Source organism: Ahaetulla prasina, chromosome 4 (assembly GCF_028640845.1).
Source record: "Ahaetulla prasina isolate Xishuangbanna chromosome 4, ASM2864084v1, whole genome shotgun sequence".
In the NCBI taxonomy this organism is placed as follows: domain Eukaryota; kingdom Metazoa; phylum Chordata; class Lepidosauria; order Squamata; family Colubridae; genus Ahaetulla; species Ahaetulla prasina.
The window spans coordinates 138,354,986-138,381,698 of NC_080542.1; the positions used below are offsets into that span (position 1 = coordinate 138,354,986).

General features: G+C 38.4%; 1 protein-coding gene across 1 annotated transcript; it reads right to left on the reverse strand.

Moving 5' to 3' along the window:
- Positions 1-108: 108 nt before the first annotated feature.
- RNF32 (ring finger protein 32) lies at positions 109-25,749 on the reverse strand. Its single transcript, XM_058182763.1, has 8 exons — positions 25,678-25,749; positions 21,606-21,891; positions 18,049-18,191; positions 15,049-15,081; positions 11,505-11,629; positions 10,397-10,505; positions 2,724-2,891; positions 109-1,520 (listed from the first exon to the last, which is right to left on the reverse strand). The coding sequence occupies exons 1-8, from the start codon at positions 25,747-25,749 to the stop codon at positions 1,281-1,283; spliced, it is 1,176 nt and encodes a 391-aa protein (XP_058038746.1). The 3' UTR covers positions 109-1,280.
- Between the last annotated feature and the right edge of the window lie 964 nt (positions 25,750-26,713).

The following is a 26,713-nucleotide window of genomic DNA, read 5'->3' on the forward strand; positions in this document are numbered from 1 at the left end:
ACAGAAGAATGTGGGGTGGGGAGGAGATACAAGAGTGTGCAGAGAAGCAGATACCAAAGAGAGAAAAGGGTTTTTGGGGGGCGGGGGGGGGGAAACAGGCAATCCCATTCAGCTTCAGCTTCATTCACCAGTGTGGCACGCAGCTTCTAACAGATTATCCTCAAACCCCTGATCAAAGAAAGCATATTGCCTATCTCAGGCATAAATGGACTGAACAAAACCCATGTGAGAACGGGGTACTCTTTGTTATTGAGACATTTTGTGAAGAGCGTTCTTCAGCTGTACTAATGCAATTTTTGCCTTAGCCTGAACAAGTATCGGGATTATAGAATCTTGCAAGTATTGAGAAAAAAAAAAAAGCTGAGCTCCAGGCAAAGCATCTCCACCCCAAATAAGTTAGTGGTTTCTTCAGTTAATTAATCCTATCCCCATCTTGAAATATGATCTCACTGTACTCCCCTTAGAAAGGTCTACAAGAACGTTCAAAAAAGCCCTTCCTGACATCTAGGAGAAGAGTCCTATTTTTACTTCCAAAATTGGTTCTTTTGCCCATTACCAGCTGTGTCCTTTGACTGTCGCACAGAATAAAGAGGAACATCTCTTCCCACTTCCTAAAACAATGCATTAAAACATACAGTGAGCAGAGGGGTTCAGTGATACACTCAAGAACTTTATGTAAAAATCTTATTTCTGGCTCGTAGAGACATGTACTATGTCTATAGCTACAAACATCAAGATGAAGAACATGGGTCACCCAAAAATGATTTCCCATCAGGAAACTAGCCAGAATTGCAAAGCTTTGCAAAGCATTATACAATGCATCAATTACTCTTTCTGGTATAGGTGCCTTTGACTAATAGGTACCTACAGAGTTCTTGCTTTAGTCGATAGAAGCCTGCCAAACTGAGAAAGAAATATTAGAGGTTCAGTTTAGCTTAAAACTTGATGATGAAATGTTTTCTTGCAGTTGATTCTCCAAGTTTCTCCAGGGATTTGGAGCTTTTCTCTCTTTCTGACAATCCACTGTCACCTGTGGGACTATCCATGCATGCAAACATCCAGTGGAAGGGACACGGAAAAGAACTGGAATCCCACCTGAATGGCTGGAATATCTCTAGGGGTAGCACTTCCTAGGTTTTCACACACGTGCACCCATCAGGAAAAAAAAATTAACTTTTGTACTCCCTCTCGCTGAAATCCAATTAAAACACTTTAGATAAATTATTTCTGCTAAGGTTTCTTACAAATATATTCATAATTTTATGTTAAATCATTAAACGTTAGCTGAGAATTTTCTTCTGATAACAGGAACGGCATAAAGGGCAGATAGGTCTTTCTCCTAAAGAAAACTCTTCAAATGCTTGAAGACAGGTACTATGGAACATGTGAGAACAGGAGAGCAGCGCTGTCTGACGGGGACATGACTGATAGCCATCCAGGAAAAGCCCATCCTGAAGTTGAGCTGGCTGCATGAGCGGCATAATGCAAATGGGACAATCGGCAATATCTTGTCGGAAAGCCTAAAACAAAAATGGTTGGGAAGGTCAAGAGAATGCAGTGCTGTGCGACGCACCAAAGCTGCTTCTATGAATATGAATTTATTATGTCTTTTATACTTTGGGATGATTGATTCTGGTTACAGTAATTCAAATGGCTTCGTTTGTTCAAAAACAAAGTATTTTATATACAAATACAGTTTTACAGTTTACAACAGGGGTGTCAAACTCAAGGCCCAGGAGCTGGAGCGGCCCAGGAGGTGCTTAGATCTGGCCTGCGGGCTGCCCTGGAAACAACAAAGGACTGGCCCGCGGTGCCACTGCCAGCGAAAATGTAGCTGGGGAGGGCTATGGGCGGTCCTCCCTAGCTCCATTTTCACTTGCAGATGGCTGCAGGAAGCCATCACAGCCAAAAATTGAGCTTGTGGGCCACCACAGGTGCCCCTGACATGAGTGACATCAAGCTGGCCACGCCCACCGTGGTCACACCCACACTGGCCCCCCGGAGGTCAAACAATCCTGATGCGGCCCTCAATGAAATCAAGTTTGACACCCGTGGTTTAGTTTTAATTCTTGGCCATTAAAGTATTAAAGCTGAACAGCAAATATAACATAGCGAAGTAAGGTAAAATCACATCTTTGCTGCTAAAGTTGAATTGGGTTATATGGCAAGAATCAACAACTGTCTTTGTTAACCAAGCAAAATATCCAGCATTATATACAAATGTGATTTAATGGAAGGAGCGGTAGACTTGAGTCAGAAACAGCATTAGTCTTAACTCCAGATTCAGCCACAAACTTATGTTAATAATCGTTTGTGGGTCTTCAGACCACAGACTTCTTGTAAGAGCGAAGTGGGCCCATGCCATGTATATACAGTAACATACAGGTAGTCCTTGCTTACCAAAATGCTCATTCAGCAATGACTAGTATGGTGCTAGTCTTACAATCAGTTCCAGAAATTGTGGCCATAACTATCTATCTCTATCAGAATTTGGGAATTTGGCAACCCATGCACGTTTACATTGGTTGCAGCATCTCATGGACACATGATCATGGCCTGCAACCCCCACAGCCCCTTCCAACAAACGAAGCCAGTGGAGAAGCTGGCAGGAAGTTGCAAGTTGTAATCACACGATATTGTACTTAACAACCACAGTTAGAATCCCATAATATTTTACTTGGTGCTCTCTGAGAGTTTGGTTATTTGCTTACTCAGAAACCAACCTGAATCTGAATTTTTTCCCATTCAACATCATGTATCTCTGGGCCCAACTTTTCCTCTAGTTGCTGAAATACTTCATGACTTGCAGCTACAGTGGAATCTATCTCACAGAAGAATTCATCAATACAAGTATCATAGGATTTCAGTAATCGCTGGCAAATCTCAGTTAGCTGGAAGATGAGACAAACATTTTTACAATTAATGAGTTAAAAAAGGAGAGAGAGGGGGTCCATGTAGCATTTTATCAAAATATATTACTTTTGTAGGATTCTAAAGATTTTTTTGTGGCTCAAGTGAAACAAATCTAATAAGAACCCTCTGTGTGTGTGTGTGTGTGTTTGCATACACATGGGAGAGTGTCAACAAGCGAAAGCGAAGCGAAACTCCCCCGAAATTATTTACTGTATCTGATGTTAGAGATTGTAAAGCAAGCCTCTAGAAAACTGCACAGCAATTGCTTTCATTTCTGCATCAAACCCAGGGAACAATAGTACAATGAAACAAGCCTTTTTGAAGTTCTAAATTAAGTATCGAGTTAAATTGCATTAATATCTTAACAAGTGGAGCTTTTCAACAGATTATAATTCATGCTTTTTTACTCTAAATATCCCTCTCATTTGTTGGGTAGTGGAAGACACATTTGGGGTACTTGACACAGGCTGCTTCAATACTCATTTCTCCATTTTATTCTTTCCCCCAAGTATCTTGAGGCCTATTAAACTGGCTCACTATTTCTTTGGCCTGCAGGTAGTCCTTGATTTATGACCACAATTGATCCCAAAATTTCTGTTGCTAAGTGAGGTATTTTGCCCCATTTTACAACCTTTCTTGCCACAGTTATTAAGTGAATCAGCACAGCTGTTAAGTTAGTAACATGGATTGTTAGGTTTATCTGGTTTACCCATTGACTTTGCTTATCAGGTTACAAAAGATGATCACATGACCCCAGGACAAATTCAGTGGCCAAGCATCCAAAATTTGATCATGTGACCATGAGGATAGTGCAATGGCCGTAAGTGTGAAAAACAGTCGGAAGTCACTTTTTTCAGTGCCATTGTAACTTCGAACAATCACTAAATGAACTGTTGTAAGTTGAGGACGATCTGTTCCCCATTCTACATTTGGATTTTGAGAGTGGACACAGAAATCAAGCTACATCATTTGCTTGATTCTGTGGATCTATATCGATTCTATAGCAGATCTCATGTTGGGATAGTTTTAAAAATTATCAGCAAGAATATCGTAAACATCTAAACAAATGATAGTATCAGATTCTGCCACAGTGAGAATAAAACTAACATAATTAACGGAACTCATTAAAACCTTCTGTACTGATTTTGGTGGCTCCTCTCTGAGAATTAAACCTAATTCAGTCAGATATAATAGACTTTTCTTCATTTTGGGTATTTATGTGATCCTCTCTCTTTCATTTCTTGTTATTCCAGTGTACATTTCTTCCCCAGCTCTTGTCAATTTCTCCCTGCAAGCTAGGTCATGTGAAGGCAGATGTTTTGTGAGGTTGTTTCAAAATGCACTTTGTAGGGTTAAATTCTAAGCATATTTTCAATATTAGGAAATACTGTGGTTTTCATGGGTCTCCTGCATATTTTTTGGGTGCTAGATTAGCACATAAATACTGAATTGGAATTAAAATAAATAGATTGCTTTGGATTCCTAATATCTTGCATGAGCACAAAAATAATACTGGTCCATACACTGTGCCCATTTATTCAGTTGGTTGATCCCTGATCTTTGACCTATAGGGTTGAATCCTTGGAGTATATGGAAATGAGACCTAAATCTGCAGCATGAAAAGAATGCCAACTCTCATTTTTTTTGATCCTTCAAATTATTCAAAATTATTACCAAGTATCTCAAAAAGAAGATCATTTTTAATTACCTGCTTTAAGATCAGTCGTTTCACTTAAATGGTATAGATTACATGTAAACAGCACAGCGTGTACTATGCCGCTCTACAGATGCAGTAAATATTAAATGCAGCTATAGGCGTTCTTCTCGAAAAAAAGAATGTGTAGCATGTTACGTAATTTAAATTTAGAGATTAAACAATTTAAAAAGTCACTGTAAGAGTTCAGCACAACTTGAACAGGTATTTCCTTAACAAGGACATTAATTCAGATTAATTACAATATCTCTGTAAGATAAATTGCTAGAATTGTTGCCATATGGCTTTGTTTATTTCCATGTGGATAAACTAAAAATACTCATGACTAGGTCCACAACTTTAGCTTAAGATACACAAAATTGCCATGTTTATGGATGTTAAATCAGTTTTTAAATTTATATATATGGATTCTATAAAATTCAATATGAAGGAAAGGATGAAGTGTATGAGTTTTCAGACTTAAAGGGTTGCAAAAAACAAGCATTCTCAAAGATGCGTGCATAAGTCCAATTTCCCCCCTATAATTTTTTTAAAAATAAAAATATGAAAAATTGATTTTATATTGAGTGTTGGATTATACCAGTTATTCTACTCATGTTTTCCTGAAAATAAGACCCTTTCTTATATTTTTTTGAACCCTGAAATAAGCACTTGGCCTTATTGCCATGCACTCAAAAGCCTGATTGAGCTTATTATCAGGGGATGTCTTATTATTACCCTTCTAGGTAACTTTAGTGTGCCCAGTTCAATCCTGAGCTATGTGCATTCTCTTTTATTGTAAACACATGATTGCCCAGCTTCAGCTATAAATTTTAAACCCATAAACCAAATTAACCATATTATGGTTTAGTGCAGAGCTCTCCAACCTTGGCAACTTTAAGCCTGGAGGACTTCAACTCCCAGAATTCCCCAGCCAGCTGGCTGGGGAATTCTGGGAGTTGAAGTCCTCCAGGCTTAAGTTGCCATGGTTGGAGACCCCTGGAGTGCACTGTGAGAATTGGATCATTATGATGCTATTATCACCCAAGTAAAGACTTGGTTGGTTTTGATGTGTGTTGTACACATTGCATACACTAAAAAAAAAAGGATGCAGCTTCAATGCTCTGTCGTACCCAGTGTTTTGAAACCAGTAATTTTTTTATGTACTAAATATTTTATTAGCATCCTTTTCAAATATCTGCACATTGTATATTTATCAAGAATGAGCTGTACAATGGCCTCAACTTCCTCTTGTAACAAACTTGTTTGACTCAAAAAATATCTCAACCAATTGTTGTGATGGGTAAGTTTTTCTGATGTGGTAGTTACCTTAAGCCAGGGGTGTCAAACTTGTGTCATCATGGCAGTGTCATGTGATGTATCACGACTTTCCCCATCATCACTAAACTGGGTGTGGCCAGTGCGTGACGCATCTGGCCTGTGGGCCACGAGTTTGACACCTCGTCAAGTTCCTGATCTTCGGACCTTCCGTCGTGAGCTAAAAACATACTTATTTATTCAAGCAGGACTGGCATAAATAGTGATTTTAAATTGGGGTTTTAGAGATTTTAAACATTTGTAAATTTTTTAAATTTTTAAATTATCGGCCATTTATTAATAGTTTCTTTTAACTTCTTTTAATTGTATATACTCTGTATTTTATTTCGGCTGTACACCGCCCTGAGTCCTTCGGGAGAAGGGCGGTATAAAAATCTAATAAAACTAAACTAAACTAAACTAAACTAAAACTAAACTAAACACCTCTGTCTTAAGCTCTTGATGGAAGCTGCGATATAAATGGAAGATAGTTATTCTGATCCAGGACTATCACAAAGATTTATTTGGAGCTTCCATACCAACCTTGGATGGGATCCTGCACTTCATTTTTTTCCAAGTTTTGCAACCCCATGTACTCTGTAATAAAGTCTTTGGGAAAGTTTTGGTTTCTGTTGGAATTGCAAGTAGTCCTGTAAAGTTGTTAAGTGAGTTTGCTCCATTTTATGACTTTTCTTGCGTCATTTGTTAAGCAAATCACTGCAGTTCTTAAATTAGTAACACAGTTGTTAAGTGAATCTGGCTTCCCATTGAATTTGCTTGTCAGAAAATAGCAAAATGGGACATGGCAACCATCATAAATGTGAGTCAATTGTCAATCATCCAAATGTAAATCATATGAGCATGATGGGAATGCTGCAAAGGTCATAAATGTGAAAAATGGTCATAAGTCACTTTTTTTCAGTGCCACTGTAACTTTGAATGATTATTAAATGAACTGTTGTAAGTCGAGAACTACCTGTATTTAGTATTAATATGTGACTCACTTGGATGTGATAAAGGCTGTGCAGCTTACCCTTTTCTAAAGCTATTTCTTCATCAGGGAAATAATACTCTAGAGTTCTTTCATGACTTTTATTGTTGTTTATCATTTCTGAGCACTACTGAATTGTGTGTGTTCTGATATCGTATCATGCAGCAGCAATAGGATGTCTGTGTTTAAAGTAGGGGAACTGGCTTTGCAGCATTCTCCTTTCCTTTTTACTTTTTCAGGTGAGATAAAGAAATTGAAACATTTGTAGAAAGCAAAGTTAGAGTAATCCTTAATTTCTTCTCCTCTGATTTGTTTTTTGTTTCTTTGCTTAAATTCTAGACATGGGTGTGTGTTGTATAGTTAAGAATAAGTACAACACGCTTTTTGTTTTAAAACTTGTAGGTTTAAGACTCACATACACATAATTTTCTACCTGCATGTTCCTCCCCACACCAATGTGAAGGAGAGGCAACAGACATTAAAACCATTTATTTTTTCTTTTAAAAAAATAATTAATAAGTATAAAGAGCGCTTGCGATTTTAAAAGGGAGAAATTTTACTTTCCATGAAAATGTCTATTCTGAAATGATTCCCTATCCAAATTCAGTGCTTTCCTTTGTCACCTCTGTGCTTTTCAACATAAACCATATGACAGTGGAGGCATTCTAAATATTTTTTGCTGTATGTAAAGCACCATCAGTCACAGGTTTTAGGTGACGCCCAAGAACATGATTAAATAAAGATGCACACAAAAGCATCAAAATGAACTTTGTCTGCCAAGGGGAGCTGTTTTAAAGCAATCCATCTTGATGTCAGCAAATTGCTTACTAATGTGTTGACTTAAAAGTAAAATGAAAAGCCTGGAATTTACAGCGTATCAATGAATCAGTTGATAAGCTTTTACTAGTTTAATATCCTCTTAGCTTGCTGCCTGGAGCCACATCAAGTTAGCAACAGAATGTTTGCCATCTCTATGTGATAAAGGAAGTCAAATGGCTAAACAAACTCCTAGGCCATTATGTTGTTTGGTGAGATTTAAATTAAAAACTTTGGGTAAGAGTCACATGGTGAGGAAAGAGTGAGCAGTGCCATTTTATAAATAATATACCTTGTTTCAAGCAACAATAGCTGCCTTTTTTTAGCTGCAGTGAAGATAATGGAATGCATTTGAAAAGATTTAATTATAGCAATAAATTTCTGGGCTCAATTAGATGACATATACAAGCACCGTTTATAGCTAACAATCAAAGAGGTTTGTTATCTAACCCAGGGAAATTCAGCAGCATTTCATTCTCTGTGGACGTTAGTGTTAAAAATTAGCATGGATTGCTCAGAATAACTTTTCCTACTTCCTTTGATCTAAATTAGCAAGAGTTCTAACTGATTTATGTAATAAAGCAATTTAGTGATTCAACAATGATAACTCACAGGACCTAATTTAAGAATTTATCTGTCCCAAAACTTGACCCTTGCTATATACTTCTTATCAGTGAATACTTAAAAAAAAAAGTAGAGGCAACCCTGAGTGCTTTGTGCTGTCCTTTGAGAAAATAAACTTATATTTCAGAAACCTTGGAGGGTTTCATACAATCTATAAACCAGATGGACCAATGCATGTTTACTCAAAATTGAATCGCAATAAAATTAATCGCTTTTGCTCCCAAGATCAGTTCACGTTGGTTGACTGTAACAATTAGAAGTAAGTTGTTTTATCTAGACAGCTATGACAGCTTTGCAGAAACAGAGCAAAACAGAACCTTTCCAGAGGATGCTTGGGTCATGATACAATCTTGGCTAGGTTAAAAATGAGTTTAATGTAATTTAATTTAATTTAATTTAATTAATGAATGAATGAATTTAATTTAATGAATTTAATTAATATTCTACACTTCTTCATCAGCGTACTTATCTTTTAACTGGGTGCACTAATTGTATATTGTTTACTTGGTATTTTATCTTGTAAACTGATGAAACTGCAATAGTCTACCAAAGCGACAAATAAATAAGGCAAAATTAAGAGACTCAGGTCTACTAAAGGGCAAACAGCAATACCTCATCCAGCTAGATTTAGGCTTGACCATCTTGAGGACAAATAAAGAAACCGGTTCAAAAATGGACAGGAGTCACATTATTAACAGAGATGGTCTCGGAGACTGAGAAAGTGTTTTTTTTTCCTTTGCAGGCATGAAAAGGCTCCTTTTCAAGGCAACTGGGTTGGGAGAAGAAGAGAGAAAGACTTTTGATTCCTGTGCATGTCTTTTCACTTTTTACTCTTCCGAGGGAGTGTTTGATCACCACCTGAGTATGTGTTCGTGACCAGATTCTAAAATTTTGTGCATTTTTTGGTCGGAACCTGATTTGGTTGTGGTCAGAAGCATTCATGACCAGAGGTTCTACTGTATATACTTTCCTTGATATTTTCAAGGCTCTAAAACAGGGGTATCAAACTCGATTTCATTGAGGGCTGCATCAGGGTTGTGGTTGACCCTGGGGCTGGGCATGGCTGGAGTGGTTGTGGCTGGCTGGACGCAGCCGACAGGTGGTCGTGGTTGGAGTGGTTGTGGCCAGCTCTACGTTGCTGATATTGGGGGAGGGGGGGGCTTGTGACCTGGATGGAGCTTGGGAGATCTACTGTCTCCAGCGCGTGCCCAGAGAGCGGCAGCGGCCCCTCGCTAACTCCATGGCAGCCCTGCAGATCTAAAGCTGACTGCGTTCCAGCCCAGATGGCCGACACCAAGTTTTAGATCAATGCCTGGCTGATCTGGGCCAGGGCTGAGGTGCCAGGGACCAGTCCTTCGCTATTTCTAGGGCAGCCTCATGGGCCAGATCTAACCAGATCACGGGCAGGATCTGGCCCCTGGGTCTTGAGTTTGACACCCCTGCACTAAAAGCTTAGTAGATCCTTTTGCTTTAGTCTAAGCATGGGGATGGAGCAGGGGTGGGTTGCTACTGGTTTCACTACTGGGCGAATTGGTAGCAGTGACGGCTCCACCCACCCGCCTGGACATCATCAAGTACGATCTGCGCATGTGCAGATAGGGCACGTGGGTGAACCGGTAGCAAAGGTAAGTGAAACCCACCTCTGGGGTGGAGGGAGAAGGAAACTAGCCTTTCTTCTAGAGACACCTTCAACCATGCTATTCGTGGAACTACCATTTGGGGGTAGACCACTGCCAAACTGAAACATCCATTCTTAGATGTTTGGATCCAGATGTGAACAAAGTCAGGCCATTTTGTTCGGATTGCGGATTTGATCAGCAATTGAATTTGTTTTGACTTTTAGCATTGTAATATATTTTGAATATTGCTTATTTGTACCCTGTGACTATCATTAAGTGTTGTACCTTATGATTCTTGACGAGTGGATCTTTTCTTTTTATGTACACTGAGAACGTATGCACTAAAGACAAATTTCTTGTGTGTCCAATCACACTTGGCCAATAAAGAATTCTAATCTATTTTGAAATGTGAAAATTTCCTACCTTTTCTTCGAAGAATTTTTTTCTTAATCTCACATCATTGGGGGGTACTGTTTTTCTCAGATTTTTATACCACTTTCTAACAATATGTCCCCTCCAAAAAGCTTGAATTCTGCGGCATAAAAAAGAGTCTTTGAATATAATAATGTAACATCACATCACATCACAACACAACACAACACAACATGAAACTGAAACTACAATGTAAACAGTTTCAAAACTAGAATATTGTTTTTATGGCTGCTTCCACTTTTGGCAAGCAAGAATGAAGGAAAAAGTATGATCTCTTTCAGCAGAGATTATTGCCTCAAAGAGTAAGTTTTCAATAAATTTGCTCTGCACAATTGGTGTCATATAATTTGCCACTCTCTAGCTGAGTACAAAATAGTCCTTGACTTACGATCACAACTGAGCTCCAAATTTCCATTGCTAAGCGACATAGTTAATTGAGTTTTTCTCCATTTTATGATCTTTCTTGCCACAGTTGTTATGTGAATCACTGAAGTTATTAAGTTAGTCACATGGTTAAGTGAATCTGGCTTTCCCATTGACTTTGCACGTAGAAGAAGGTTGTAAAAGATGATCGTGTGATTCTAGGACACTGCCACCATCATACATACATGCCAGTTGCCAAGTGTCTGAATTTTGCCCACATGACCATGGGAAACTGCAATGGCCATAAGTCACTTTTCATAAATATGAAAATGATCAGAAGTCACTTTTTTCAGTGTCATAACTTTGAAAGGTAACTAAATGAATCATTGTAAATCAAGGACTGCCTGTACATTGGCAACATAGCACCTGTTAGTAGAATAGATGGCCCAATGCTGACGTACATATTTTATTTTATTTCAAACATTCTTTACACTAATTTACATTCTTTACATTCTTTACACTACAGTTAAGTATTTCCTAGATATGTGAAAAAATACTGACGTGTTACTTGCTCTAGCCCAAATCACTTTGGAAACATATGCACCAAAGACAAATTCCTTGGGTGTCCAATCACCCTTGACCAATAAAAAAAATTATTCTATTCTATTCTATTCTATTCTATTCTATTCTATTCTATTCTATTCTATTAACTTTGTTATTTACCAGTCATTCTTACCTCGTAGCACATTTTATTTTAAAAAGGCGGGCTCCATCGTGAATGACTCGTGTTTGATACTGGGTCTTTCTACACATTGGACAACTCTTTTTAGCTGCAAATCTTTCGAAAGCTTTCAGGCATGCCTGGAAAAAATTAATATTGGTTCTAAGTGTTTGAATTTAGTTTGCTCCTCTCCAAGATTTATGGCTATCAATGCAAAGTTATGTGTCCAGAGTTTGTAGGTTCAGGAAAGACAATGGCATCATGGAAGGCATCTTAGAGGTCATCTAATATTATCCCAAATTTGGTGCACAAAGTGTCTCAGGTGGATGACCATCCAATCACTATTTGAAGAACACTAACAAAGAAAAATTAAACATTTCCACGTAGCAACCTGTTCCACTGGCTCTGTGTGTGTGTGTGTGGAGGGATGAACTTCAAAAATAACTAATATGGTAAGTCTGTTCTTAGGCTTCATTTTTATGCTAAAAGGAAGACAGCAGGTTTAACATTCTTGTTTATCTTTACATGCATAGATGCATAAAAGTTAGTTCAACACTAATAATTGTGAAGCTATTTGTGGATATGATTGTTTTAGAAAATTTAGAAAATTTATATGGCCACCTATCTTACATATAAATTCTGGACAGATAACAGAGATTAATAAAAATGATATAATAAAGTATCTAAAAAGAAAACCAAAACCTTCATATTAAAACAGTCATAATACAATAATCAAGGCACTTTATAACAAGCTTAGCTGTATAAACCGTGCCTATAGTATATGGAGCCCAGCTAGCAACCTTTCAGAAAGTCAGAAAAATTGGGGCATCTAGATTTCATATGGGGTGGCTGTTCCATAGGGCAGATGTCCCACATCTCCATCATCCCTAATGATATTCTTTAATATCATTGAAACACACTGGTTGGATCTGGTGGGTGAGCAGAGGTCCAGAGGAGATCAAGTGGTTCTGCAATTAATCTGGTCATGTGCCATAAATGGCTTTAAAGGGATGAGCAACATGTCAAATTGCATCCAAAAGATGTAATTTGGTCAAACTTGGTGCATCCAAACTGAACGCCACAGTATCCTGAAGCAGTTGAAATATTTTTAAAGAGCAGCTCCATGTTAAGCACATTTAAGAAATCCAGTTCGGAAATGACTAAGCGAGAAGACACTCCTCATCCAGGAATGGACATAAAATGGATTTAAGCAAAAGTTCCTCCTAGCTAGAGCTGCCACCAGCTCTTCAAACAAGAACTTTGAGTTCAGGAGAACTCCTAAATTTTGCATCAATTCAGCTTGTGGAAATTGTTGAGAGTTAACAATGAAAAATCTCCAGATCCAAGGAAGCCTAAATCCCAAGCTACTCTATCTTAGTAGAGCTGAGTTACAGCCTGTTCTTCCCTCCAGGCACTTGATCAGTATCTCAACACTATTACTTGCCCAGGCAGGGGTGGAGATCTATGATAATATACTAATATTTTACCCTGAGCCACTGGATATCCTTATCCAGTGGTTTTATGTAGATGTTAAATAAGAAGGAAGGGGAAAAAGGAAGAGAGAGGGAGAGAGAGAGAGAGAGAGAGAGAGAGAGAGAGAGAGAGAAAGAGAAAAGAATCTTGAGACATCTCACACAGAAGCTTCACACAGAAGCTAAAACCCCTTCTCCCATCAGCACTGAGATAGTTCTAGAGGAAGTCCTAGAGGAAGAAAAATTATTGTAAAAGAGCACTCCCACCAATACTAAATTGATCAAGAAGGATATCATGACTGATGGTATCAAAAGAAGATGCTAAGACATCCAGGAGGATAAAGATGGATGGATATATCCCCCGCATCTGGCATTTTGTGGCTAGGAGTCCAGAGGTCACAAACACAAGCACAACCAGTGCTGTCTTTGTATTGTAACCTGGCATGAAACCTGATTGAAAAAGATCCATATAATCCGTATTCCCCAGAGCCCTTTGACCGTATTTTCCGTATTTTCAACAACCTTCCCCGAAAGTGGAAGGTTAGAGATTGGACAAAGGTTATCCAACACTGCTGAATCCAAATATGAGAACGACACAGGGCTGGACCTGTGTCTCTTTCAAAGTAGTTGTAACCACTGCCTCTTAAAAAGAGGCGTTTGCCACTTCATGGTTCCAACCATGGCTACCTCAGAGGACGACTTGCTCAATCGGGGAACATTTGAATCCAGAATCCAGATGACAACTAACCTAAGGATCTCTCCACTTCTCTGTACTAACAGGTGAAGCTCTTTCCAACATTGTGGCGTAGTCACTTCTATAAGACCTGCCCAGCCACATCAATCCAGAGTAGATCCAAGCAACTTTAGTATACTAGATGCCTAAATCAGATTGACTCTCTGACCCTAGCATTGACTGACTGAAACAGCTAATATCCCCTTGATACCATTAAATTAAGGGACGTGATGGCTCAGGGGCTAGTACATTGAGCTTGTCGATTGAAAGGTCGGCAGCTCAGTGGTTCGAATCCCTAGTGCTGCTGTGTAATGGGGTGAGCTCCCGTGACTTGTCCCAGCTTCTGCCAACCTAGCAGTTTCGAAAGCACGTAAAAAATGCAAGTAGAAAAATAGGGGCCACCTTTGGTGGGAAGGTAACAGCGTTCCGTGTGCCTTTGGCATTTAGTCATGCCGGCCACATGACCACGGAGACGTCGTCAGACAGCGCTGGCTCTTCGGCTTTGTAACGGAGATGAGCACCGCCCCCTAGAGTCGGCAACAACTAGCGCGTATGTGCGAGGGGAACCTTTACCTTTGCCTTACCATTAAATGCATTGTGTGAATAGAGCCACCCTTAAGTTTGCAAGCTGCTTATTCCGATTAATTATAAAATTACAAATTTCAGTGCTAGGTCTGGATACAAAATGTCTATGGAGATTCTCAGTCATCCAGGTCATGGTTGTCACAAAGGTGCTTTTTCAAGAAGCAACTGGACTTTCTGGTTTTTCTTTGAAGATGTCAGAGCTGAAGAAGCTTCCTGGATGAGAAGCGAAATGTTTTCAAAGAAAAACAAGGAAGTCCAGTTGCCTCTTGAAAAAGCACGTTTGGGACAGCCAGATAGAAAAGCTTTCATGTCCATCACCGTAACTGAACTTTTTGGGTGCATATTTATATAAAGTGATTATTTCTACTTTTGTCCTTTGAAATGCAGACCTGCATGTAAAAGGATGAGCTCCCACCCAAAAGACAGATTGCCAAACATCCCCAAAGCTTCCAGGTCTCATCGACATTACCAGCTAAAGAGTTGATTGACATATCAGGTATTCTTTGTGATCTGTGATTATTTTTAATTTATCTAATGAACCGTTTTTCTCTCTGAGTTTTGCAGGGTTGTTCCATATGCAGTCATACTGTTTAAGATAAAATATAGTCTCAAAGCAATATCCTAAAATTACACAATTACACAATTAAAAGCAACAACAGATTTATTCTTACACATAAAATTTCACATTATAATTAGTTCCATAATTTGCAACTTAGAAGACTGACAGGATATACATATTTGCTATTAATTGATAAAGAGGTTTACTTACTCTGTGAAATACATGAGAACAAGAGAGCAACACCTGTCAGAAAAAATAAAACCATTTTGAGATTTCAATTTATCCAGGAATCCACTCCATTCTGACTATTATTACCAAATGCACAATAAAAAGTAGCTTTTATTGCAGAAAGAACATATTAGTATTAATTACATTATCTACATTTTTATTACATTTTATATGTAAGCACTGCGGGATTTCCCCCCAATGATTGTTAAAATGCTTCGGGAAAAGACACTAGCTGGCACCCTGAAAACCAAGGGCAGCAGCTGCTTGCAATTACTGCAGGTTCAAGCCCCACCAGGCCCAAGGTTGACTCAGCCTTCCATCCTTTATAAGGTAGGTAAAATGAGGACCCAGATTGTTGGGGGCAATAAGTTGACTTTGTATATAATATACAAATGGATGAAGACTATTGCTTAACACAGTGTAAGCCGCCCTGAGTCTTTGGAGAAGGGCGGGATATAAATGCAAATTAAAAAAAAAAAAGACCTTATTGATTCACCTCAATAAGGTGAATCCTTAAGGTGAAGCCGTAGTGGGTTTCAATTTCGTTCGCTACCAGTTCACTCGTAGGCGCGTGTGACGCTTCTGCACATGTTCAGAGACGTCCGCCACTGCTGCTACTAGTTCGCCTGATCCGGGGAGAACTGGTAGCAACCCACCACTGAATACTAGGAATACCTGAGATCACCTTCTTCCTAGAACAGATGGACCTTGAAGTCCTTATCTCTGACAACTACACAAAATAATCTTTAAAAAGTGGAAAGGCGGCTGCTGATTATTTGCTTTTTAGAGAAGAGAAATTATGTCATATTCATGGTAAAGGAACATCTAAGGTTCTCTGAACATTAGCAACTCACATAACTATCCTCCCCACCAACTCCACATGACTAAAACACAAGTTAATTTATTTCATTTTTCCCCAACAGTAATTCTTTTGTGTGTTTCACCAGATTCCAGGACTATGAGATGCTTTGGATTCAATCTGGAATTTTGTGGCTTTGGTGAGGAAACTGTAAACAGCAGCAGCTGCTTTAATGTCTGGCAGGCAGGTGCTACATAGGTGCCCTTATATACCTGAAAACATCTCTTCTAAGTTGAAAATTGCAGCATTTCCAGTTCCACTAGATAGACGGGGGGTCCCCAACTTACATTTGTAATTGAGTGTACAATTATGGTTATAAGTCATGATGGTTAAGTGGGTCAACACATGAATGTACTTGAAATTACCTTTATTGCAGCAATTGAGTGGTGAGGTTTATTTATTTATTTAATTTATTTATTTTGTCACAACAGTATATATAAGCATAAGCATGAAAGTAACTATATAAATATAAGCACATATATAAGCATAAATATGTAATAACTATATTAATTGGATATAATGAAAGGAAACAATAGGACAGGAACGGTAGGCACTTTTGTGCTCTTATGCATGCCCCTTATAGTCCTCTTAGGAATGGGGTGAGGTCAATGGTAGACAGTTTTTGGTTAAAGCTTTGGGGATTTTAAGAAGAGACCACAGAGACAGGTAGTGAGGTCCAAGCGTTAATAACTCTGTTACAGAAGTTATATTTTCTGCAATCAAGATTGAAGCGGTTAACATTAAGTTTAAATCTATTGTTTACTCTTGTATTGAAGCTGAAGTAGTCTTCAACAGGAAGGACATTGCAATAGATGATTCTGTGTGTTAAACACAGGTCCTGTTGAAGGCGACAGAGTTCTAAGTTTTCTAAACCCAGGATTTCAAGTCTGGTGGCATAAGGTATTTTGCTGTATTCAGAGGAGTTTAGTAGGTTACTAAATGAACACCATGGTTGTTAGGCAAACATGATGAAACCAATTGCTCGCTATGAAGGTTCACCAGAAACCAGAAGTAAATGCTAATTCTATTAAAAATGTTGTGAATGGTGGCCACATGACTGGAGAAGCTATCAAGATGTGATGAAAGGATTGGAGCGGAGGAGAGTTCTTGGCCATCTTGGAACTGGTTGTTAAGCAGCCAGTCGTAAGTTGAGCTCTATCGCTATTCGATAATATTAAGAGGTAGATAAAATACCTGTGGCTGAAGGGCAAATTCTTCTTTGCATATAGCACAAGGTTGAACAGAATCTCCTTGCTTTATGGATCGTTGCTTCACATATTCCCAATCGTCTAGAGTTAGTGGCATGGCAGGAAGCTCCACCAACCCAAATTTCTGAGCTGCAGGTAAAGTCCAGCAAATGAAATTGACTCTTAATTTATTTCAATTATAGGATCTATGTTAGAAAAGGATTTAATATTTCTACGGAAACATAAGCATTTTTATGGCTAGTAATGCTCTTTGAATTGAATTAATAACTTTCCAGCTCATATTTAATTATAAATCTAAATGTTGTTAAGTTCAATGAAAGTAACTTAATAACAATAATTTCATTAATTACAGCTTTTGGGGATTTTAAGAAGAGACCACAGAGACAGGTAGTGAGGTCCAAGCGTTAATAACTCTGTTACAGAAGTTATATTTTCTGCAATCAAGATTGAAGCGGTTAACATTAAGTTTAAATCTATTGTTTACTCTTGTATTGAAGCTGAAGTAGTCTTCAACAGGAAGGACATTGCAATAGATGATTCTGTGTGTTAAACACAGGTCCTGTTGAAGGCGACAGAGTTCTAAGTTTTCTAAACCCAGGATTTCAAGTCTGGTGGCATAAGGTATTTTGCTGTATTCAGAGGAGTTTAGTAGGTTACTAAATGAACACCATGGTTGTTAGGCAAACATGATGAAACCAATTGCTCGCTATGAAGGTTCACCAGAAACCAGAAGTAAATGCTAATTCTATTAAAAATGTTGTGAATGGTGGCCACATGACTGGAGAAGCTATCAAGATGTGATGAAAGGATTGGAGCGGAGGAGAGTTCTTGGCCATCTTGGAACTGGTTGTTAAGCAGCCAGTCGTAAGTTGAGCTCTATCGCTATTCGATAATATTAAGAGGTAGATAAAATACCTGTGGCTGAAGGGCAAATTCTTCTTTGCATATAGCACAAGGTTGAACAGAATCTCCTTGCTTTATGGATCGTTGCTTCACATATTCCCAATCGTCTAGAGTTAGTGGCATGGCAGGAAGCTCCACCAACCCAAATTTCTGAGCTGCAGGTAAAGTCCAGCAAATGAAATTGACTCTTAATTTATTTCAATTATAGGATCTATGTTGTAGTGCGTATTTAATATTTCTACGGAAACATAAGCATTTTTATGGCTAGTAATGCTCTTTGAATTGAATTAATAACTTTCCAGCTCATATTTAATTATAAATCTAAATGTTGTTAAGTTCAATGAAAGTAACTTAATAACAATAATTTCATTAATTACAGCTTTTGGGGATGGTTTATTATGGAAAGAATGAAATCTGACAGGAGGGTTCTTAAGGGCAATTATTTATTTATTTTTTATTTTTTTCTTGTAAATAATTGTCAAGAATCACTGCTGACAGAAAAAGAACTAGCCATATCTAGAACATATACACCTAACATCCATATTTCATACATGCATAGTATATTAACATAACCTTCTATTTCATCAATGGTGAAATCCTCTGCATATCTGCTTAGAAAGACATTTCATAGTGTAAAATGGATACTTCCAGGTACGAATGCACAATACGCTGTACAGAATCAGAACTAAATTTACTTAAGCTCCCCCTTGTTCAAGTAAGCAGATGTGCCATATGACAGAGGAATTTGACAGGTATGTCACATTTTTCTCGGGCAACCAAGACTTCTGGATTCCACACTGGGGTTTCTATCCGAAAGAATGTTTGCAGGGCTGGGTGATAATGAGCAAAACCCAAAACAAACCAATTAAACAGGCCACCCTAATATCTTATTTCCTAGATTTCAATCCCTATTTTATTACTTAATTTTTTTATTTGCCTATTTCAGCACGGAAACTACTTCATAATATAGTATTTTTTAAGACAAATACTAATTTGGTCATTTTAATTTTCCCAGAAACCAAGAGTTTATCTATCTGAATAGATGTGGCTTAAATTTAAAATAATCACTCAATGAACAAGTAGATTTATTATAAAAATAGTTAAACAAAGCATTTTTTAAAGCACGTTCATAAATCTTTCTTAAGATTGATCAGATTTTAATAGTTCTTAAATGCTCTGCAATGATGTATTCGAACAGCTGGGAAATCTGTGAATATTTGAATGTGGTTGAACTACAACTCCCAGCAGCTCCATCTTGTTCTCCTCAGTGCCTATCAAACATTCCAGTTTGTAGTCATAGGCGAACAGTTAAATTATCAAATTAACATACCAATGTGCATTAGCATACCTATACAGAAATATATTTTCTACATCTGCCTAACTATTTATATGACTGCAGAACTGGGCTTTCAAATCTTGAAGCAGAAACACATTGCTTTTTAGAAAAAATAAATTTATTTATTTAACGAATAAATTGTCTCCTCCTGCCTCCTGTCCATTCTTCTTTTAAAAAGCAGTATGGATGGGAGGCAAAACAGGAGGCAGAAGGAGACAATTTATTTATTAAATTTATATGCCACCCAGCTCACTATCAAGCAACCCTGAGAGTCTTAAAATGTTATAAAACAATTAAATCATTAGAAATGTTAAGCATTAAAATTAAAACTTTAAAATTAACAACAACAACAAAAACAGGATAAAAATGGACTATTATATAAATGGGGTAGAGATGGGATTCTAATTTTCTAACGAAGTCCAGAGTGGGATGCCCTCAGGAGGGCCCAAGCCAGGTAGCAGAGACAGGTTTTCAGGCCCCTCTGGAAGGCCAAGAGAGTGGGAGCAGATGTCATCTCAAGGGGCATGTTGTTCCAAAGGGTGGGAGCCATGGCAGAAAAGGCTCATCTCCTGGACCCTGCCTGCCGAAATTCTTTGGTGGACCCAGCGTGTCTCTTCTGCTGGAGTGAGCGGCAGGCCAATCAAGTTGGGATGAGATGGTAGCCTTGACCATGCCATAAAGTGTTGCCTGACTCAGTTCATTTCTTTTTGTGTCTATTTGCCTTCAAATCAATCTCGACTCCTAGATTAACAAGTTCCTATAGTTGGTTTTTTTGAATGTTTTGCATAATGATTTGCCCTTGCCTTCTTCCAAGACTGAGAGAGGGGTTTTGGCCCAAGCGTGTGTGTGTGTGTGTGTGTGTGTGTGTGTGTGTGTGTATGTGTCTTAAGCAGATGGCTTTTTGCCCAAGGAAGGACAGTAATATATCATCTTCTAATTTCTATCCTGAGTCTCAACCATTACATCAAACTAGCTCCGAAAAGATCTTTGCTAGTGATTTTAAAGGATGAAAACTCTTGTAAGCAAAATTTAAAAAAAGTAGCAGCTTGGTAGCTCTTCCTAGTTATTAGTCAGACCATGTAATGCTATTATCTCATGACAGTATAATACGTTGCCGTGCACCTCCTGTTTCCCCAGGCAGGAAGCCTATGCATCCATCTCCTTTATTATAATAATATAATACAGTAAGTTTCTTGTTTCTTGATTTGAAGCTGGGTGTTTAGCTACAGGCATTATTCATGGATTTGCTCCCAAATCATTACAAAAACACAAATTGTAAATTTTTGAGCAAAGGGCAGTTAAAGGTGAAGAGTTTTTTTTAAAATAAAAAACTATGCCCAGTCTAGTAAATTAATTTTTCTTTTTTTGTAAAAGCAACAGTTGCCCAAGTATGTATCCCAATTATAGTAGAAGGCAACTCTAGATGGTGCTAATGTAGTTTCACTGGGTGGTAGGCTCGCTTCTTTCTGTATGAAGACTTTCCTTCCTAATGATAAAAATATTTGTGCTAGCACTAAAGTAAAATCTTTTGCTATTGATCACAGTGAAAATCAATTTAACATATACATATCAAGAGGTATCGGGGCAAAGAAAATATTCATTCTCTAAGCAATTCTCCTTAACTTGATGGCATTACCTTTTATTTAGGATAGATTGAGTAGCTTTTGATAGCTTCAGGGATTATTTAATGCAATCTATTCCTATCATTTCTCAGATTTCTCTTTATGAATGCAAAGAGAGAATGTGATATCAATGACACTGTCAGCAGCAGTGTCTGTAACGTAAATGATGTTAATGTTATTTTGTCTAATCATTTAAAATCAGTTAGTGATTTTTTTACCCAGTTCACACGTGTCCTCATCCAAAATAAGTTATATGAATTGCTTTTATATGATGCTCACAGATAGAAAAACTCTGAATCCAAAATGTTTAGGCAAAGAAGAAATACAGTAATTGCTGTTTTTCCCGCTGCTTGTAACTTTCCAAGAAATATTTATCTGCTGCAAATAGAAGCTGAATAGGAAAGCAGAGAAAACTGCTTGTAAAAACAAGCAACTCTTCAAACAAATTGTGATGCTATTGTGCCATATGGAAAAAAGTATCTATTTATTATAATATAAATGATTATTTACTTATTTATTAAATTTATATGCCACCAAATCCTTCCATACCCAAGAGGCATTAAACATTTATTAAAATCAAACAAGAACAGACTGGAAAATTAAGGTTTTACCTAAAGTCAGAGGCTGAGGATTTGGATCAAGAACATATTCTTTCTCTGGATCTTCGTTTTGTGGGTTATTTTGGTTGTTTGGCTGTTTGTTTGTTTTTTTCAATCCAGTATCTATAACTGCTCTGATTTTCTCTTTGTTCACAGGTCTGTATTTATTTATCTTACTCCATGTCTTTGACTTTAAAGGATCTGCTAATGAAAGATTTTGCAGTTGAAGATCATGTAAAATATGATCTTGTAATGCCACAGCAGTAAGTGCTACAGACTCTGGTTTGTAGGAACTCCCCTAAAACAAAGTTTCATAATTATTTTTTATAAATTACTGTTATATATGAATGATATGTACAGCACATTAAACAACAAAAGAAATTCAGCCTTTAGCCAATGATTTTTTTAGCTTGACAGAACCTTTATGCCCATACAACTCCCATGTTTGAAGTCTTACTAATATACAATTACCACAATATGAAACATAAGATTGATATTTGACACATCCCACTTCAACTTATATAAAGGCAAAAAGAAATCTTTGATTTATCATTTATATTAAATAAAATAGCAGCAATTTTAAACTTTTAATTACTGAACCCATAATTATTGTGTGCAATAAACTCATTATGAACTATAAAAGTTTGACATGCCTAAACATATTTTGTTTCAGTGTAATTAAAAATAAAACCTAAGGCTACTTCTCCCTTCCAAAGCAACTGCACATTAAAACAATTATAGCAGTAGATAATATTTTATATGCATTAAATCGGCCTATTTATAAAGCTTTTATTTTCAAAGCTCTTTCTTAGCATGTGTTTTACAATGAGAAGATCCGTGCACCTTAAAATATTTCTTCTGCATCATGGAACAGGAGGCAGTGATAATTTCTTTATCTCCAGTATACAAAGAGGTCCTGTTGCACTACCAAATTAGTACAACCCTAAAAACAAGCAAACAAAAAAAAAACACCAAATAAAAACACTGAATATTGTAAATAGCATGGTAATTAAAATATACGGTTCGTGTTTGCAAATAGTCCTTGATTTAGCCCCAAATTTCTATTGCTAAGCAAGGCAGTTGTTAAGTGAGCTTTGCCCCATTTTAAGACCTTTTTTGCCACAGTTGTTAAGAGAATCATGTGGCAATTGAGTCTGGCTTCCTCCATTTACTTTGCTTGTTGGAAGCTGGCTGAGGTCACAAATGTGATCATATGACCCCGGGACAGTACAACTGTTATAAATACACACCAATTGCCAAGGGCTCGAATTTTGATCATATGACCATAGAAATGCTGCAATGGTCCTAAGTATGAAAAGGTCATAAGTGAAAAGGTCATAAGTCACTTTTTATGCTGTTGTAAATTGGAATGGTCTCTGAACAAATGATTCTAAATTGAAGACTATCTGCATACAGTTTTACGTTCAATCTGATAACAGTCACCAAATATGTGGTTGCAAGTTGAGGACTACCTATATCAGGGGTGAAATTCAGCCGGTTCTATCTGGCTCGGGCGAACCAGAAATGGCGGCTGTGGGAGGCTCTGCCCACCAGCGCGGATGTCATGACATCGCTTTTTTGGGATGATTTAAGCCTCTGTGCATGGTCAGAAGGCTTTGCGCATGCACAGACAATGACGTGTGCACATTTGTAAACTGGTAGGGAAACGTAAGTGAATTTCACCCCTGACCTATATCTTATACTTTGACATATGTTCTTAGTGGCCTATTACAGTAATGTAAATGTTCTTGTGAGAGAGGTCCAATTCTGAGTTTATACTTGTTATTGATTTGGACAAAAAAAAGTACAGGTAGTCCTTGACTTACAACAGTTCATTTAGTGACCGTTCAAAGTTACTACATCACTGAAAAAAGTGACTTATGATCATTTTTCACACTTATGACCGTTGCAGCATCCTCATGGTCACATGATCAAAATTCAGATAGTTGGCAACTGACTCACATTAATGATGGTTGCAGTGTTCTGGGGTTATGTGATCACCTTTTGTGACCTTCTGACAAACAAAGTCAATGGGAAAGCCAGGTTCACTTAACAAGCATATAATTAACTTAGCAACCGCTTTGATTCACTTAACAAAGAATGTGTTAAGAAAGGTCATAAAATGGGACAAAACTCAGTTAACGAATGTCTCAGTTAGCAAGATAAATTTGGGACTCAATTGTGGTTGTAAGTCGAGGACTATCTATATAACAAATAATTCCTTCAACACTGTCAAACTATTGACTAAATCTGCACTACTATTAATCTTCTCATCGTTCCCATCACCAATCTCCTTCCACTTATGACTGTATGACTGTAACTTTGTTTGCTTGTATCTTTACGATTTATATTGATTTTTTTTTTATTGGCCAAGTGTGATTGGACACACAAGGAATTTGTCTTGGTGCATATGCTCTCAGTGTACATAAAAGAAAAGTTACGTTCATCAAGGTGCAATATTTACAACACAATTGATGATGTCAATATAAATCATAAGGATTGCCAGCAACAAGTTATAGTCATACAGTCATAAGTGGAAAGAGATTGGTGATGGGAACTATGAAACGATTAATAGTAGTGCAGATTCAGTAAATAGTCTGACAGTGTTGAGGGAATTATTTGTTTAGCAGAGTGATGGCCTTCGGGAAAAAACTGTTCTTTTTTTTGTTTGTTTCCCGATTGCTTATTTGTACCCTATGACTATCATTAAGTGTTGTATCTTAGAATTTATTTATTTAGTCAATCATATATAAGACAAAAAATAAAGGTATAAACATAGTTTTGATACATGAAAAGAGTAAGTAAAAAAAGGAATATTAGGACAGGGATGGTAGGCACACGGGTGCACTTATTCCCCCCTTGTTCTTGACGAAGGTATCTTTTCTTTTTATGTACACTGAGAGCGTATGCACCAAAGACAAATTCCTTGTGTGTCCAATCACACTTGGCCAATTTAAAAATTTTTTATTCTAGTCTAGAAGGAAATAGACTTTTCTTTATTAAAGATACTATGATTTGTCCCAGTCAGCCAGACGGTCAGACTGATTTGACAATTTTTGTCTGCCTATTGAGTCCTTCCCAAGGAATTTGGGAATTCAGACATTGGGGATTGCAACTCCAACACCAGCCACTGTTGGTGGAGGATTTGAAGAACATGAGGGCATAGAGTTGCCCCCAGTCTTTACTACCTTGGATATGAAAACTCTCCAATCCCACCCAAAAGAAGGGGTGGTGGGACCCTCCAATCCCACCCAAAAGAAGGGGTGGTGGGACTCTCCAATCCCATCCAAAAGAAGGGGTGGTGGGACTCTCCAACCCTACCCAAAAGAAGGGGTGGTGGGATATGAAAACTCCCCAATCCCAACCCTGAAGGCATCATGGCCAATTTTAAGATGTGTGGACTTCAACTCCCAAAATTTCCCTGCTGAGGAATTCTGGGAGTTGAAGTCCACGCATCCCAAAGTGGCCAAGTTTGAAAAAAAACAAAACAAAACACTCCTCTATAACAGGGGTCTCCAACCTTGGCAACATTAAGACTTGTGGACTTCAACTCCCAGAATTCCTCAGCCGGCAAAGCCGGCTGAGGAATTATGGGAGTTGAAGTCCACAGGTCAAAAGTTGCTAAGGTTGGAGACCCCTGCTCTAATAATAGATATATATCCCTTGCACTTCTTCCGCTTTCTTCGCGCCCCCTCCCTCCCACAAAGCACTTGCCGCCACCTCAGGCGCTTCGGGAGCTAATATTATTCCGAAGGCGTCCTTCTCTGCCTTCGGGAGCCAGAAACACTCGGTTCCCTTCGCTGCAGATAGACGCTTTCTTTCCCTTTTGGCGGAGGCTGCTGCTGCGGCCCGGCTCGAACGCTCACCAAGGTTGCTAAGCGACGAGATTCACACCAGGCCCGGAAGGCCCGACGAGTCTCTTTGAGGTGAGCGCGCGCGCGCACGCGCGAAAAAGAAAGAGAGAGAGAGAGAGAGAGAGAGAGAGAGACGGACACGCGCAGGCACATTCCTGTCCTCTCACTGTCTCGCGCGCTCCCTCCCTGAGGGAGGGGGCACTTGGGCGGAGCCCCCCTGGAGGCCTCACGCAAGGAAGGCTGCCAGGTAGCACCTGAGGGAATCCAGGGAAGAGTTCTGGATTCTGCCTCTTTGCAGCCATCTAGGGGTCGTCTGGGTGTTTGCAGGCCAGATTTTTTTCCCCAGCTTTTTTTAAAAAAAAATAAAAATGTCAAATCAAAAAATGCGTGAGTGTCATACATTCTAATAAAAATAAAACTAATCAAATTAATCATAATCATAAATTAATATGGACCAAGACAAATTCCTTGTGTGTCCAATCACACTTGGCCAATAAAAAATGATATTATAGAATAGAATAGAATAGAATAGAATAGAATAGAATTTTTTATTGGCCAAGTGTGATTGGACACACAAGGAATTTGTCTTTGGTGCATATGGTCTCAGTGTACATAAAAGAAAAGATACGTTCATCAAGGTACGACATTTACAACACAATTGATGGTCAATATATCAATATAAATCATAAGGATTGCCAGCAACAAAGTTACAGTCATACAGTCATAAGTGGAAGGAGATGGGTGGTGGGAACAATGAGAAGATTGCAATGCTCTCTACATGGGGCTCCCCTTGAAGAGCACCCGGAGACTCCAGTTAGTCCAGAATGCAGCTGCGCGGGTTATTGAGGGAGCAGTTTGGAGCTCCCATGTAACACCTATCCTGCGCAGACTGCACTGGCTACCTGTTGTCTTCCGGGTGCGCTTCAAGGTATTGGTTATTACCTTTAAAGCGCTCCATGGCTTAGGACCGGGATACTTACGGGACCGTCTACTGCCATCCCCTATCTCGCAACGACCAGTGCGTTCTCACAGAGAGGGACTCCTTAGGGTGCCGTCAGCCAAACAATGTCGACTGGCGGCCCCAGGGGGAGGGTCTTCTCTGTGGGGGCTCCTACCCTGTGGAACGAACTTTCCCCTGGACTTCGACAACTATCTGACTTAGGACCTTTCGCCGCGAACTTAAAACCTATTTATTCCGCCTTGCTGGACTGGCTTGATTTTAAAAATTTTTAATTTGATTTTATGGGTTTTAAATTTTTGTCAGTT

Coding starts and splice junctions, on each gene's coding strand:
- RNF32 (XM_058182763.1), bottom strand. CDS start 25,749: ATGGCTGCAAAGAGGCAGAATCCAGAACTCTTCCCTGGATTCCCTCAG. Junction 21,892..25,677: donor TACCTGGCAGCCTTCCTTGC/GTGAGGCCTCCA, acceptor ACTTTGTTTTAG/GGGAGTTCCTACAAACCAGA. Junction 10,506..11,504: donor AAAATAAAATGTGCTACGAG/GTAAGAATGACT, acceptor TTTATGCCGCAG/AATTCAAGCTTTTTGGAGGG.